The sequence below is a fragment of the Canis lupus genome, chromosome 24, assembly GCF_048164855.1.
Source record: "Canis lupus baileyi chromosome 24, mCanLup2.hap1, whole genome shotgun sequence".
In the NCBI taxonomy this organism is placed as follows: Eukaryota; Metazoa; Chordata; class Mammalia; order Carnivora; family Canidae; genus Canis; species Canis lupus.
In genome coordinates, this window is record NC_132861.1 from 19,715,130 (window position 1) to 19,731,846 (window position 16,717).

The window sequence follows — 16,717 nt, forward strand, 5'->3', positions numbered from 1 at the left end:
AAACATATTTTCTTCACACACCTAAAACAGATTTCTTAGAGAAATTTACATTACAATATTATCCCCTAGAGGCCTTATGAAATAAACATCCAGTGTCTTATTCCAGAGAAAGAGGGTCACATTTATTACAAAATTCTTCATAAACAGTAGTTATCAACTACATTCATTTCTAACTCAACAAAAGATGAACAGTAAGTTCATCAATAGGTATACTGAAAAATATGCCATCTAATTTAAATTATTCCCTAATTATTTCTAATATGCTTCCTGTAAAAATAAAAATCCCAGCAGCAAGTTAGCAGTGGAATTCCTTATTTAAAAGGCATTACAGGGACACCTGGGTGGCTCAGTTGGTTAAGCATTCGACTCTTGACTTCAGCTCATGTCATGATCTCAGGGTCATAAAACGGAGTACTGCATGGGGCTCCACACTCAGCAGAGAATCTACTGGAGATTCTCTTTCCCTTACCCTCTCCCTTTGACCCCTCCTCCAACTCGCATGCATGTGTGCTCTCTAAAATAAATTACCAAATCTTTTTAAAAAAATAAAAAGAGTATTACCATCTGGAAGTATGCTGGGTTGCCAACTTCGGAGTATTTTATTCAATTCTTGCTCAAATGTTTGGTATCCTGGATCAATAAATATGTTGTCTTTTCGATTACTACCACACAAGTACTACAAAAAAAAAAAGTTTCTTGAAGGAAAAACCAACTAATTTTAAGTAGTGAATACATTACTTATATTCTCTATGTCTTAAGAAAGAAAGAAATCTTATGTCTATGAAAAAGAGGCACAGTAATGCAACATGAGAGATTACTGGCTTTATCTATATATGTAAAAATTATAAAGTTACCAATTACTCTGTTGCCTAAAAAACTCAAAGCTGAAATACACATCTAAGAATCCAGAATGTAGGAACTGGAGAAATCTTCAGTCTGTCAGATAAAAGCAGAATATCTGGCTCTAATGCTCATTATATAGCACATGGAGAAAAAACAAAATTAGACTTTCCAGTAAGAGTAATTAAAAGAAAAATTGTGAATGGTACAGATGGGATAAAATGTTACTCTGTAGCTGTCTGAGGATCTCTTCTAGCAATCTTTGTCAGGCTAAGGCTTTTTTACTTACTGCCTCTCTTTGTTTAACTCCTGTGAGTCACACAAATTAATGACTCTAACAACTTACTATGACAAACCTTAACAGCGAGGGTTGTTAAAGAGTAATTTAAACACTAAAGTTTGCAAAGTCTCTCTCCAATGTAATCTAAAAATAAAATAATGTAAAAGTAAAATGTATGACAATAGCACAGAGAACAGGAGGCAAGAGTTGGAAAACTTACACTATTTTAAGGTTCATACATTATACATAAAGAGATAAAATAATTTGGAGGGTAAATAACTGGAGATGCATATTAAATTCTAGGGCAATCACTACAAAAAGGCATAAATAAACCAGTAGTGGAGATAAAATACAATCATAGAAAAATAACTAATTCAAAGGAGAGCAGAGAAAGAAAAACAAAACAAAATACCCCACAAAGAACAGATAGAACAAATACAAAACAACCAGGAGGACAGATTTTCATCCAATGAAAATGTGATTACACTGAGTATAAAAGGTAAACCAGGTGGCAAACTAGAGTCCTTGAGCCAAATCTGGCCCACTGCCTATTTCTGTCAATAAAGGTTTCTTGAAATACAGACAAGATTGATATTTGCATACTGCCCAAGTCTGCTTTCATACTACAATGGCAAAATTGAATGGGTACATGACACAGACCAGTGGGACCACAAAGACCAAATAAAATGTTTACTCTCTGGTCCTTTATTTAAAAAGGGAAAAAACTTGTTGGTCTAAACACAGCAAAACAAGATTGGTCAACTGGATTAAAAAAAAAAAAAAAAGGCGAAGCCTAACAATATGCTACTTACAAGACACCTTTTTTTTTTTTTTTTAAAGTAATCTCTACACCCAACATGGTACTCAAATGCATAACCCCAAGATCAAGAGTTGCATACTCTTTCAACTGAGGCAGGGAGATGCCTCAAGACACCTATTTTAAACATGAGGACACAGATAAGTGAAAAATTAAAGGATGAAAAGATATATACATATACTAATCAAAAATCAGACCAGCAGGGCACCTGGGTGGCTCAGTGGTTGAGCGTCTGCCTTTGGCTCCAGGTATGATCCCAGGGTCCTGAGATAGAGTCTCACATCAAGCTCCCTGTGGGGAGCTTGCTCCTCCTTCTGCCTATGTCTCGGACTCTCTCTGTGTGTCTCTCATGAATACATAAATAAAATCTTTAAAAAAAAAATCAGACTAGCATATCATCATCTGATCTAATATTAGTACTACTAATCAGAAGGAAGATTGGCCATCATAATTTCAAAATAGCAGAACAAAAATTCCTAACTAATGCCTTTCAAATAGGATGCAAACCAAGTGCCTGGCAATCAATGAAGTAACAACGTCAGAGCTTCCTCTGCTTTTAGGTTAGTCAGAGGACTGGAATTAAACTATTTTCTAAGCTATCTGGAAATTCTCAACGTTATTATTGTAGCATTAATTGGTTAAAATGCAGTATCACAATTTGATCTGTTTAATGAGACTACAAATATTTTTTTTTAAGTTTTATTGTTGTTTTTTAAGTAGGCTCCACAACTAGCAGGGAGCCCAAGTTGGGGCCTAAACCCACCAGCCTGAGATCAAGACCTGAGCTAAAATCACGAGTTGTACACTTAACCAATGAGGCACCCCTATAAATATTTTTTTAAGTAGGGTCCCTAGACATTTTTAAAATGCAAATTTAGGGCACATTATAGAAAACAATCACAAAAGTGAAATCCTCATGTTTGGAATAGCAATTTATATTTTTTGTTCCTAACATAGAGCAGCATACATAATAATAAAATTAAAAAAAGAGGGAAGTGATTCTGAAATAATCTTCAACTATATTAAGTCAAGCAACAAAGGGAAAGTACTTTTTATGTACATTCAGAACTTTAACAATAACTAGCCAAAAACTATTAGGCTCTTGGCTCTACTACAAGTAGCTCCTAAATGATATGTCAACGCTCAGTCCTTCTGAAGAGGCTTCTCTGGCAATCCTTGATAAATTAAAATATCTGCTGCTTTTACTGTTACAGAAGGAATGACAATTTATGTTATGAGTCACTGCTGTAGTATGTGAAGTAATACTATATTATGGTATTGTTATTTTCCATTAAAAGTAGTCTCAATTTACAAATAACTAATCTACAAAATTTACAAACACCTAATCTTCCCTATCACCAAAGCCCAGTAACTTCTGCTTTTCAGAAGCAAATGAGAAGCCAAAGACAGCAGCAGCTAGAAAGTAATCCTGGAGAAAATGCCCTGATGGGCCAGGCCTGTCTCAAGAGCAACAATCTCAATCAAAAATTATATTCATAGAGGATGCCTGGGTGGCTGTGGGTTAAGCATTTGACTCTGGATTTCAGCTCAGGTCAGATCTCAGAGTCCTGGGATAGGCCCAGCGTGGACTCCACCCTCAGTGGTGAGTCTGCTTCAGATTCTCTCTCTACCTCTCCCTTTGCCTGTCCCCCTACACTCACACACATTTATTTAAAGATAAATAAATATTTAAAAACAAAAAAGCAACGTAAACACAACCCACCATTAATTTAGCTACAAATCAGCAGCTCTGGCATTTCAATAATATTATTCCAACCATCAGCTACCAGAAAAAATACCTCCAAGAAAAAAATGTTGAATGTGATCGTTAAAAATGCTTAATATCTTTCATGTTTCACCATGGATAAAAGATGAAGTCTAAACATTTTATCAATGAATGCAGGCCCTTTGCTATATGATTCTTACCTACTTCATACCCCACCCCCAAACTCTCTATACTTCACATTCTACATTCTAGCCATGCCAAGTAGTTCCTGGAAAACTGTGACCTGATATGTATTTTTCTCTCTTCTTGGAATGTCATTGTTCTTCCTTGATTCTTCTTGCCTAGAATTTCTATATATACCTCAAAGCTCAATTTAAAGGTATTCACCACTGTTCTATTTCTTCAGATTACATCCTTAGAATCAATTAGTCCTATTTCTGTGCCACCACCATATCATTCATGAGAACGATGCTGTTTAAATATCATTTGTATATGTATTTCAAATCCCTGAGCAGAGTGAGCTACTTAACTTCCCTTCATCACCAAAAAATGGTAAGAATAGTAAGGTTGTTGAGAGGATTAAATGATATGTCAAGCAGTTAGCACAGAAAGCAATAAACAATTTTTTTTTAAAAAGTAATCTCTGATATCTACTCCAATGTTCAGTGTTCAGCATACAATAAGCATTTAACTAATATTTCCTGAAAAAAAAAACCAATGAAATAAGGATTAGTATAGTAAAACTCTGACTGTATTACACCACTGCTATGAAAAATAAGGCAAATTATAAAGGCCTTTCTGAATCAAAAAAATATTAAATGTTTTAAAATGCTGGATGTCTTTTAATAGAATTTAACTATCAAAAAAAAAATTATACAGAACTCAAACAAGATATACAATTAAGCCTGTTCACCTGACTTAGCGACTGCCACAATGTATTGGGAAACAGAGGGAAGGAAGCTATAGTACAAAAGTGATTAATATGGTTCCATGTTCTTAGTTGACAAACTACTATACCTTTTACATGTTCATAACAAAAACACAGAGAAGCATACATATCTAGCTAACCATGATGAGGTGGGAGGATTCAGGAAAAGGGTATCCACAGTTCCACTGACAATGGCACTTGGTTTGGGGGCATGCATGTGTTCACCTGTGTAAGATAGTGGGATTTCATGTAATTTTCTTTTTTTAACAATAATCATTATTCCTTATTAAGCCAAGGGGAAAATCAACTATTTCGTTTGTGAGGGAGAAAAAAAAAAATGCTGCACTCCCCTTTCATATAACACCCAGTTAAACATCCATTTAATTACATTTAACATCTCAATATACAATACAGAAGCAGCTACCTGTTTACCTACCTATATTCACAAGACTTAGTCCTCACAACTAAAGATGTTATTTCTTCTAAACACAAATCTAAGAAAATCATACTTCAACATTATCTTATTTTTATTGTCATATATGAACAAAACCAGTAAATCCAACGGATAAATATGCACACCCTTACAAAAATAGCTGCTATTTCTGTACACATCTTTGAAGTAACATTAAACAGCAATGATTTCCAGAAAGTATATTTTAGATACCTTATTTTTACACTGAATTTTAGGATTATTTTTAAAGCTGCTTAGAAATACCAAACAGTCTTTTACAAAATTAAATCAAGTCTGTGAAAATATGTCCAATGATGAGAAAAGTAAAAGAAAATTTTCAAGTGTGTTAAAAAAAAAAAAACCCACAAAATTTATCATCTTTACTATTTTAAAGTACAGAGTTCAGCAGTTAAAAACTTTTTTGAGGAGACATTCTTTAGTACATAAAGAACCTGTAAAAATAGAAGAGGTAATTCTGACATATGCTATAGAATAGATAAAATTTGAGGACATTATGCTAAGTGCAATAAACCAGTCACAAAAAAGAGTGATACTGTATGATTTCACTTATACAAGATACCTAGAGTAATCAAAAATATGAAGACAAAAAACAGAATGGGATTGCCAGGGGGAGAGGGAGGAGAGAATGAGGAGTTACTGCCTACTGGGTAAAGCATTTCAGTTGTGCAAGAAGAAGAATTATCAGTATGGATGGTGTGAATGTGCACAGGATTACCAAGGTACTTAATACCACTGACTTCTACACTTTAAATTAAATTAATATGGTTAAGTTTTATATTTATTTTACCACAATAAAAAAATTTCGAAAGAAGAACTTAAAGACATCATTTATAATCATTCATTATATAATCCATTTAGCTCTAAAACCTCTAAAGTAATTGGAATTCTAATATTTACATAATCCATTCAGAAAAAAGCAACCCAGAGATTCAACCTCCTGTAACAGGGTTATAAGGAAGCCAGCCAATTCTTTTTACTTAAAGAAAATGAAAATATAACAAAAATTTGTGGAATGGAGGTAAACTAGTTCATAGAAGAAAATTTATAGCTTTAAATGTTTTACCAGAAAAGAAAAAAAGGTCTATAGTCAATGATCTTAAGCTAGAAAGAAAGAACAAATTAAGAAAAGAACTAGAGACCAGAGATTCAAAAAAAGAAAAAACAGAAAAACAGAAAAATCAATGAAACCAAAAGCTCTGAAAAGATCAACAAAAGAAAACTGAAAAACCTTAGCTTCATCAGCAATATAGGCAGACTAGAAAGAACCCTAGCCCAATTAGGCCCAATCCCACTAGCCATCTGTTTTTCACAACCTATAAACTAATAAGGACTGTTCTGTTTTGTTTTACATCTATAAACAGTTACATTTTTAATGTGTTCTCTAAGTAGCTACAGAACATTATAGATTTTTGCCCTTTGGCCAGCAAAGCCTATATTATTTATTATCTTACCCTTTAAGAAAGTCTGATTCTAAAAAAAAAAAAAAAAAAAGTCTGTTTTCTCAGTTAGATTGCCCAAAACAAAAAGAAGACACAAATTATCAGTATTGGGGATGAAAGAAGGATAAGCACATCCTACAGACATTAAAAGGATAAGGGAATATTACCAACCTATACTAACAAAAATTTGACAGCTTTGATGAAATGCGTAAATTTCTTTAAAGATAAAACTGCCAAAATGTACTCAAAAGAAAGAGAAACTAAATAACTCTATAGCAATTACATGAATTGACTTAGTAATTTAAAACCACCTCAAACAAAAATACAAAAATACAAAAATACAAAAAAAAAAAAAAAAAAAACCAGACCCATAAGGATTTAAGGAAGGAATAATACCAATTCCCACAAATTCTTTCAGGAAATTGGAGGAAGGGACACCTCCCAATTCATTTAATGAAGCCAGTGGTATTATCCCAATATCAAAGCCAGGGAAAGACTATGGACACTTGCCAAGTCACTAATGGTAAATTAGCAAGTTTAATCAGCAATATATAAAAAGGATGATATATCATTACCAAACAGAGTCTTTCTCAGAAATTCAAGGTTGATTTAACATCTGAAAATTGGTATGCCATTATTCACAGAAAAAGGGAGAAAAACCATATGATTGTTTCAATAGATGCAGAAAAGGCAACTGACAAAATTCAATAACCTTTAACGATAAAATAGCAATATTAACTAACTGGAACTTAAATAAAAATTTGGAAGGATAAAAAGGAGAAAAAAAATCCTCTCAGCAACAAAATAAAAGCCTATGAAAAATTTTCAGCCAGTTAGGAAATAGAAGAAAATTTCCTGGTAATAGGAAATCACAAAAAACCTACGGGCAACATCATAAATAATGGTGCAGGATCTCCCCCAAGAATTAGAAACAATCTAAGGGTTTTACTCTCATCACTTGCATTAAATGTTAGGAGGTGGGAGGAGGCCTGAGATCTCTAACTGATGTAATAAGACAGGAAAAAGAAGACATGCAGGTACACGAGAAAGAAGTAAAACTGTCTTTATTCAGACATGATTATATATGTAGAAATATCTAAGAAAAAAAACATGTACTTGAACTAACCATGAATTGGTATATACAGAATATAAAATGAATTTTACAAAAATCAATTATATTTCTACATACAAGTAATTGTCAGAGGAAACAACTAAGAGAACAAAGAATATTTGACTTTACAGGAAGTGGACTAGGTGGAATAGAGATGGGTAGGACAGAGATCCCCATTTTTTTAATTTTTTATTTTATTTTATCGTTTATTACACTGTAATTTAATGTTATCTGGATACTAGTTTGTAAGCTGAATTTCTAGCAGAAGCCATTTTTAACTGAAATTTTATACAGAACCCAAAACATACAAAAAAAAGTACAGCTGGATTAAAACACAAAGAGTTGGAGTTTAGATGGCAGAGAAGTAGGGGGACCCTGGGTTTTCCTCATTCCTCAAAAAGAGCTGTGCTGAGGTCAGATCACTTGGAGGAAATCAATCTGAGGACTGGAAGAAGGACCTCCATGATTGGAGTGAGACCTCATGGAAGGTACAAGGTACATGGAAGTAAACTGAGGGAGAGAAAAGTATCCATACTCCGGAGGGAAAAGAACGCTTTCCTCGGGCAGAGAGAAAGGAGAGAGGAAGAGAGCGGTTGAAATGAATGGGGTGGTGCCATTTTAGCCTCCTTACCAACATGTTCAGACTTGAGAGAGCAACACAGCAGCCCCCAGGGGAGGTGGGAGTCGCTTACATCAAACCCAGCCCCCAAGTGCCTGGCAAATACTTTAATGGGGCAGGGCAGACACCAAGCTAGCACAGCAGGGAACTCCCCCAAAAGAGCAACACAGGCAGCATTCTACCTGCACCAAGTCTACTGATCATATAGGCGCTTCAAAGTATCCTCTTCAGTTCTGGTGGAAATAGGACCAGGCTGTATTACTTCTTTCCACTGGAATCAGGCTTATAGTTTTTTGCTTGTTACTTTGTTTTTTTTTTTTTTTTTCATTTCCTTTTCTGTTAGGATCAGGCATCTTTTTTCTTCTTTGAAATCAGGCTTATAATAATTTTTTAAATTGTCTGGGTTTTTTTCATTCCTTTTCCTTTTCTCTTCCTTGTGGAACAGGCTTTCCTGTTTTTTTCCCTTTTTTTTCTTTCTTTCCTTTTTCCCATGCTTTTTTTCAACAAACAAATCAAAGCGTACCTAGATAAATGTCCAAACACTCCCCACTGCAAGAAAAGAGGAATCCTGCACAGGACTGACCAGTGAGAAAGAACAGGCAAAATCCAACAGGAGAGTGATCATAACATACACCAGAAACACTTCCTTAAGTACCAGGCCCTGGTCAGTGTATGACCTCTTTTTAATACAGCATTACTCTCAGGTGGAGAAAATATAACAAACCTTCGTAACACGCAAAAGAAGACAGAAACTTAGCCAAAATGACAAGATGGAGGAACGCTCCACAAAAGAAAGATCGGGAAGATATTACAGCCAGGGACCTACTCAAAATAGACATAAGCAATATATCTGAACAAGAATTTAGATCAATAGTCATAAGACTACTAGCTGGATTTGAAAAAAGCATAGAAGACACCAGAGAAACCCTGCCTGCAGAGATAAAAGACCTAAAAACTAGTCAGGCCAAAATAAAAAATGCTGTAACTGAGATGCAGACCTACTGGATATAATCACAACAAGGACTAGAGAACGAGAAGAGAGAACAGGACAGAGAAACACTATAGAAGATAAAATTATGGAAAATAATGAAGCTGAAAAGAAGAGGGAAAGAAAGCTATTAGATCAGAAAGGCAGGTTTAGGGAACTCAGCAACTCCATAAAGCAAAATAATGCCCATCATCACAGAAGTCCCAGGAGAACAGTGGGATAAAGGGGCAGAAGGTTTATTTGAACAAATTATAACTGAGAACTTCCCTAGTCTGGGGAAGAAAACAGGCATTCAACTTCAAAAGGCACAGAGAATGTTCCTCAAAATCAATAAAAGTAGGTCAAACCATAGTGAAACTCACAAAATACAAAGATAATGACAGAAGTCTGAAAGCAGCTAGGGAAAAAAGATCCTAACCTATAAAGGTAGACACATAAGGCTGGCAGCAGGCCTGTCCACAGAGACCCGGTAGGCCAGAAAGTAGTGGCAGGATATATTCAATGTGTAAAATGGGAAAAAGATGCAGCCAAAAATATTTTATCCAGCACGGCTATCATTTAGAATAGGAGAGAGAGTTTCCGAGACAAAAACTAAAGGAGTTTGTGACCACTAAACCATCTCTGCAAGAAATATTAAAGGGGAACTTTTGAGCAGAAAGAGACACCAAAAGTAACAAAGAATAGAAAGGAACAGAGACAATCTACAAACACAGTGACTTTACAGGTAATACAATGGCACTAAATTAATATCTATCAATAATTACTCTGAATGTAAATGGACTAAATGCTTCAATCAAAAGACATAGGGTATCAGAATGGATTAAAAATAAAGACATCGGGATCCCTGGGTGGCGCAGCGGTTTGGTGCCTGCCTTTGGCCCAGGGTGCGATCCTGGAGACCCGGGATCGAATCCCACGTCGGGCTCCCGGTGCATGGAGCCTGCTTCTCCCTCTGCCTATGTCTCTGCCTCTCTCTCTCTGTGACTATCATAAATAAATAAAAAATAAAAAAAATAAAAAAAAATAAAGACATCAATATGCTGTTTACAAGAGACTCATTTTAGACAAAGACACCTCTACATAGAAAGTGAGAGAACCATTTATCATGCTAATGGATGTCAAAAGAGAGATGGAGTAGCCATCCTTACATCAGACAAACTAGATTTTTTTTTTTTAAGATTTAACTTATTTATTCATGAGAGACACACAGAGAGAGGCAGAGACAGGAGAAGCAGGTTCCATGCAGGGAGCCCGATATGGGACTCAATCCCAGGACTCCAGGATCACGCCCTGAGCCAAAGGCAGGCATCCCCAGACAAATTAGATTTCATTTTATTTCTTTAAGATTTTATTTATTTATTCATGAGACACACACACACACAGAAAGAGAGACAGAAAGAGGCATAGACACAGGCAGAGGGAGAAGCAGGCTCCATGCAGGGAGCCCAGCATGGGACTCAATCCCGGGCCTCCAGGATCATACCCTGGGCTGAAGGCTTTAAATCAAAGACTGTAATAAGAGGTGAAAAGGATATTATAGCATTATAAAGGAATTCATCCAACAAGAAGCTCTAACAATTGTAAATATTCATGCTCCAAACTAGAATATATAAACCAATTAATAACAAAGAAATTCATTGATAATAATAACAGTACGAGACTGTAACACCCCACTCACAGCAAAAGACAGATCATCTAAGCAAAGGATCAACAGGGAAACAAGGACTTTAAATGACTAACTGGACCAGATGGACTTAACAGGTAAATTCAAAACATTTCAAACCTAAAGCAGCAGAAAAACATTCTTTTTGAATGCACATGGAACATTCTCCAGAATCGATGACATAGTGGGTCACAAATCAGGTCTCAACTGGTACAAAAAGACTGAGATCATACCACGCATATTTTCAGATCACAATGCTATGAAACTTGAAATCAATCATAAGAAAAAAATTGGAAAGACCAAAAATACATGGAGTTTAACTTAAAGAACTTCCTCCTAAGAAATGAATGGGTCAATCAGGAAATTTGCTCAGGAAATGCCAGGGCAGCCCGGGTGGCTCAGCGGTTTAGTGCCGCCTTCAGCCCAGGGTGTGATCCTGGAGACCTGGGATCAAGTCCCACATCAGGCTCCCTGCATGGAGCCTGCTTCTCCCTCTGCCTGTGTCTGTGCCCGCCCCATCCCCTCATAAATAAATAAATAAATAAACAAACAAACAAACAAACAAATAAATAAATAAATAAATAAATAAATAAAATCTTTACAAAAAAAAAAAGACGGAGACACCTGGGTGGCTCAGCGGTTTAGCGCCTGCCCTAAGCCCAGGGCATGATCCTGTAGTGCTGGGATGGAGTCCCTCGTCAGGCTCCCAGCGTGGAGCCTGCATCTCCCTCTGCCCTATGTCTTTGCCTCTGCCTCTCTCTCTCTCTCTCTCTGTGTGTATGTGTGTCTCTCGTGAATAAATAAAATCTTTAAAAAAAAAAAAAAAGGAAATTAAAGACGAACTAAAAAAAAACAAAATGGAAGAAAAAGAAAATGGAAACACCACAATCCAAACCTTTGGGATGCAGCCTTTGCTGAAGTATATTGCAATACAGGCCTTGCTAAAGAAGCAAGAAAAGTCTCAAATACATAACCCAACCTTATACCAAAAAGAGCTAGAAAAAGAACAGTAAATAACACCTAAATCCAGCAGAAGGGAGATAATAAAGATTAGAGCAGAAATGAACGATAATCAAAAGAACAGATTAATGAAACTAGGAATTAGTTCTTTGAATTAACAAAACTGATAAATCCCTAGCCAGACTTAGCAAAAAGAAAAAAGACCCAAATAAATAACGAATGAAAAAGAAGAGCTCACAACCAATACCACTAAAATACAAAAACTTGTTTGTGAATACTGTGAGAAATCATTTGCCAACAAATTAGGCAATTAAAAGTGGACAAATTCCTATAAACATATAAACTACCAAAACTGAAACAGGAAGAAATAGAAAACCTGATCAGACCCATAACCAGAAAAGAATGAGATCAATAATCAAGTCTACCAATCAAAAAGATAAGTTCTTTAGGGATTCTGGATATTAGCCATCTCAGGGGTGGATGGCTTCCCAGGGGAATTCTACCAAACATTTAAAGAAGCACTAATACCTATTTCTCTGAAACTGTTTCAAAAAATAGAAATGGGGGACGCCTGGGTGGCTCAGCGGTTGAGCATCTACCTTTGGCTCAGAGCGTGATCCCAGTTTGGGGATTGAGTCCCACATCGGGCTCCCTGTGAGGGGCCTATTCTCCCTCTGCCTTCGTTTCTGCCTTTCCTCTCTCTCTCTCATGAATAGATAAAATCTTAAAAAAAAAAATGGAAATGGAAGGAAAACTTCCAACTCATTCTATGAAGCCAGCATTACCTTATTCCCAAAACCAGATAAAGACCCCACTAAAAAGGATAACTACAGACCAATATCCTCTGATGAACAAGGATGGAAAATTCTAAGATACTAGCTAATCGGATCCAACAGTACATTAAAAGGATTATTCACCACAACTAAGTGGTATTTATTCCTGGGTTACAGGGGTGATTCAACATCTGCAAATCAATCAACATGATACACCACACTAATAAAAGAAAGGATAAGAACCATATGATCCTCTCAACTGACACAGAAAAAGCATTTGACAAAATACTGCATCTTTTCTTCATAAAAACCCTCAAGAAAGTAGGGATAGAAGGAAAATACCTCTACATCATAAAGACCACACACGAGAAAGATTCACAGCTAATATCATCGTCAATGAGGAAAAATGGAGAGCTTTTACCCTAAGTTCAGGAACACAAGAGGGATATCTACTCTCACCACTGTTGTTCAACATAATACTAGAAGTCCTAGCCTCAGCAATTGGACAACAAAATGAAATAAAATTCACCCAATCAGCAAGGAAGAAGTCAAACTTTCACTCTTCACATATGACATGATACTCCGTAAAAAACCTGAAAGACTCTACCCTAGGGGAACCCTGGGTGGCTCAGCGGTTCAGCGCCTAACTTTGGCTCAGGGCGTAATCCTGGAGTCCCGGGATCAAGTCCCGCATCAGGCTCCCAGCATGGAGCCTGCTTCTCCCTTCTGCCTGTGTCTCTGCCTCTCTCTCTCTCTCTCTCTCTCTGGCTATCATGAATAAATAATAAATAAAATCTTTAAAAAAAAAAAAAAAGACTCCACCCCAAAATTCCTAGAAGTGATACAGGAATTCAGCAAAGTGGCAAGATGTAACATCAACACACAGAAGCCTGTAACATTTCTAGGTACCAATAATGAAGCAGAAGAAAGGGAAATCAGAATCCGATCCCATTTACAATTGCACCAAAAAAACATAAAATACCTAGGAATAAACCTAACCAAATAGGTAAAGGATCTGTACTCTGAAAACTATAGAACACTTATCAAAGAAATTAAGGAAGACAAAGAAACATTCCATGCTCACAGACTAGAAGAACAAATATTGTTAAAATGTCTTATGCTACCCATAGCAATCTACAAATTCAATACAATCTCTATCAAAATAACAGCATTTTTCACAGAGCTGGAACAAACAATTCTAAAATTTATGGAACCAGAGAAGACCCCAAATAACCAAAGTAATGTTGAAAAAGAAAACTAAAGCTGCAGGCATCAAAATTCGGAGTTTAAGCTGTATTATTAAAGTTGTAATCTGGGCGCCTCCATGGCTCAGTCAGTTAAGTTTCTGCCTTCAAGTCAGGTCATGATCCTAGGGTCATAGGATAGACCCCCGCAAGGAGCTCTCTGCTCAGTGGGAAGTCTGATTCTCCCTCTCCTTATGCCCCCTCCCTCTACTCATTCTCTCTCAAATAAATAAATATCTTTTTTAAAAAAATAAAATAAAATAAATAAAGCTGTAATCATCAAGACAGTATGGTACTAGCACAAAAATCAATTCATAGATCAGTGGAACAGAATAGCGAACCCAGAAATGGACCTTCAACAGTTTGGTCAACTAATCTTCAGAAGCAGAAAATAATATCCAATGGAAAAAAGTTTCTTCAACAAATGTTGTAGGAAAATTGGACAACCATATGTAGAAGATGAAACTGGACCATTTTCTTATACCATACACAAAAAATAGACTCAAAATGGATAAAAGACCTACATGTGAGATAGGAATCCATCAAAATCCTAAAGGAGAACACAGGTGGCAACCTCTGTGACCTTGGCCACAGCAACTTCTTGCTAGACATGTCTCCAAAGGGAAGGGAAACAAAAGTAAAAATGAACTATTGGGACTTCATCAAGATAAAATGTTCTGCACAGCAAAAGAAACAATCAACAAAACTAAAAGGCAGCCCACAGAGGGGGAGAAGATATTTGCAAATGACATATCAGATAAAGGGCTAGCATCCAATATCTATAAGAACTTATCAAACTCAATACCCAAAGAACAAATAATCCAATCAAGAAGGGAAGGGAAGGGAAAATAAAATAAAAATAGGGTGCAAACTATTAAGAGACTATTAAATATAGAAACAAACACGGTTGCTAGAGGGGAGATGCATGGGAATATAGGGATGTGCATTAAGGAGGAGGAGCCTATCTGGGCAGCCCGGATGGCTCAGCGTTTTAGTGCCACCTTCAGCCCAGGGTCTGATCCTGGAGACCTGGGATCGAGTCCCATGTCGGGCTCCCTGCATGGAGCCTGTTTCTCCCTCTGCCTGTGTCTCTGCCATGCTCTCTCTCTCTGTGTGTGTGTCTCTCATTAATAAATAAATAAAATCTTTAAAAAAGGAAAAAAAGGAGGAGACTATCTTTTTTGATGCACCGAGCACTGGATGTTACACGCAACTGATGAATCACTAAATTCTACCCCTAAAACTAGTAATACACTATATGTTAACTAACTTGATTTTTAAAAAGTCTTAAAAAAAAAAAAAAGAAACCATTAGTAAGAGTCTAGGACTCAATTTCTTCCCTTCCGGATGAGTTATCTTGGCAGAATCCTAGAGTGCTCTTCAACATTTTTACAAATGATTGATCTAGGGGCGCCTGGGTGGCTCAGCAGTTGAGCATCTGTCTTTGGCTCAGGGCGTGATCCTGGGGTTCCGGATCAAGTCCCACATCAAGCTCCCTGTGGAGTCGTCTGCTTCTCCCTCTGCCTATGTCTCTGCCTCTCTGTCTGTCTCTCAGGAATAAATAAATTAAAATCTTTAAAAAACAAAAAACAAAAAAACAAATGATTGATCTAGAAAACAAAACTATTTCTATGATGATATAAACATCTTTTTAAAAAGATTGTTCCAAAAAAAAAGGGTGTTCCCTGGGTGGCTCAGTGGTTTGGTGCCTGCCTTCAGCCCAGGGCATGATCCTGGAGTCCCGGGATCGAGTCCCACATCAGGCTTCCTGCATGGGGCCTGCTTCTCCCTCTGCCTGTGTCTCTGCCTCTCTCTCTCTTTTTCTCTCTCTCATGAATAAAATCTTTAAAAAAAAAAAAAAAGATTGTTCCATCATCTTAAATAAATACACACAATAAAAAGGAGTGGAAAACTGAAGATAGGTTTATTGTGTACAAGTCAATGAGTGCCTACTATATGGACAGCATGGAACAAGACACAAAGAGTAAAAGCCAGCTCCTATTTGCTCTGAAGAGGATTTATACGTAATAAATAACTGATTCTGATGCTTACTGAGATGTTTTCACCTACACCTGGGACCTGCTATTTCTACTCTTTTTTACTATTCGGTATAATAAAACGGGAAAAACATACATGGGTCCACAATGAGTCAGAACCACTGAGGACAGATATGTTTAGGGATTCTTAATGTTTTGGATTTTACATGGTATGTATATACTTATATAATATTCCTAGAGTGGTCTAGGGAAGTACCCTATATTTGTTTAGAAACATTAACAATTGGGATCCCTGGGTGGCGCAGCGGTTTGGCGCCTGCCTTTGGCTCAGGGCACGATCCTGGAGACCCGGGATCGAATCCCACATCGGGCTCCTGGTGCATGGAGCCTGCTTCTCCCTCTGCCTATGTCTCTGCCTCTCTCTCTCTCTCTCTCTCTCTGTGACTATCATAAATAAATTTTTTTTAAAAATTATAAAAAAAGAAACATTAACAATTGTTTTTTTTTGAAACATTAACAATTGTTTAGTGACATATAGTTCATATTTTATGGATAATCAAACAGAAAGTATAATAAATAGTAACTTGAAAACTCTTCAAGTCAGGTTTTACTATCAAATGAGTCTGTGAAAACATAAAGGGTAAAATCTCTAGTTTTTAAGGGTTTTGGGATTTGGAATGGTGGACCTATTTACCAAGTAAACATGAGGTTCATAAAACCTTCTATATATTTTAGATTGTTATTGTAAAGTTTATGATGGCCTTTTTCAATAATTTAATTTATAGCCCTGTGGTATTTCCCCACTGCCACTTGTATAATCTCAGGCAAATCTCTATCCTAAAGAATATATAACTAAAATA

The 16,717-nt window shown here is 36.4% G+C and overlaps 1 protein-coding gene across 7 annotated transcripts in view; it reads right to left on the reverse strand.

The window, feature by feature from the left end:
• The window catches only part of ZMYM2 (zinc finger MYM-type containing 2), a 119,719-nt gene that overhangs the window by 16,475 nt on the left and 86,527 nt on the right, over nucleotides 1-16,717 (reverse strand). For all 7 annotated transcript variants that reach the window (XM_072795829.1, XM_072795826.1, XM_072795832.1 and 4 more), the window contains one exon: nucleotides 562-676. In XM_072795829.1, coding sequence (XP_072651930.1) covers nucleotides 562-676 — 115 coding nt within the window. The remainder of the gene's footprint in view (nucleotides 1-561; nucleotides 677-16,717) is intronic.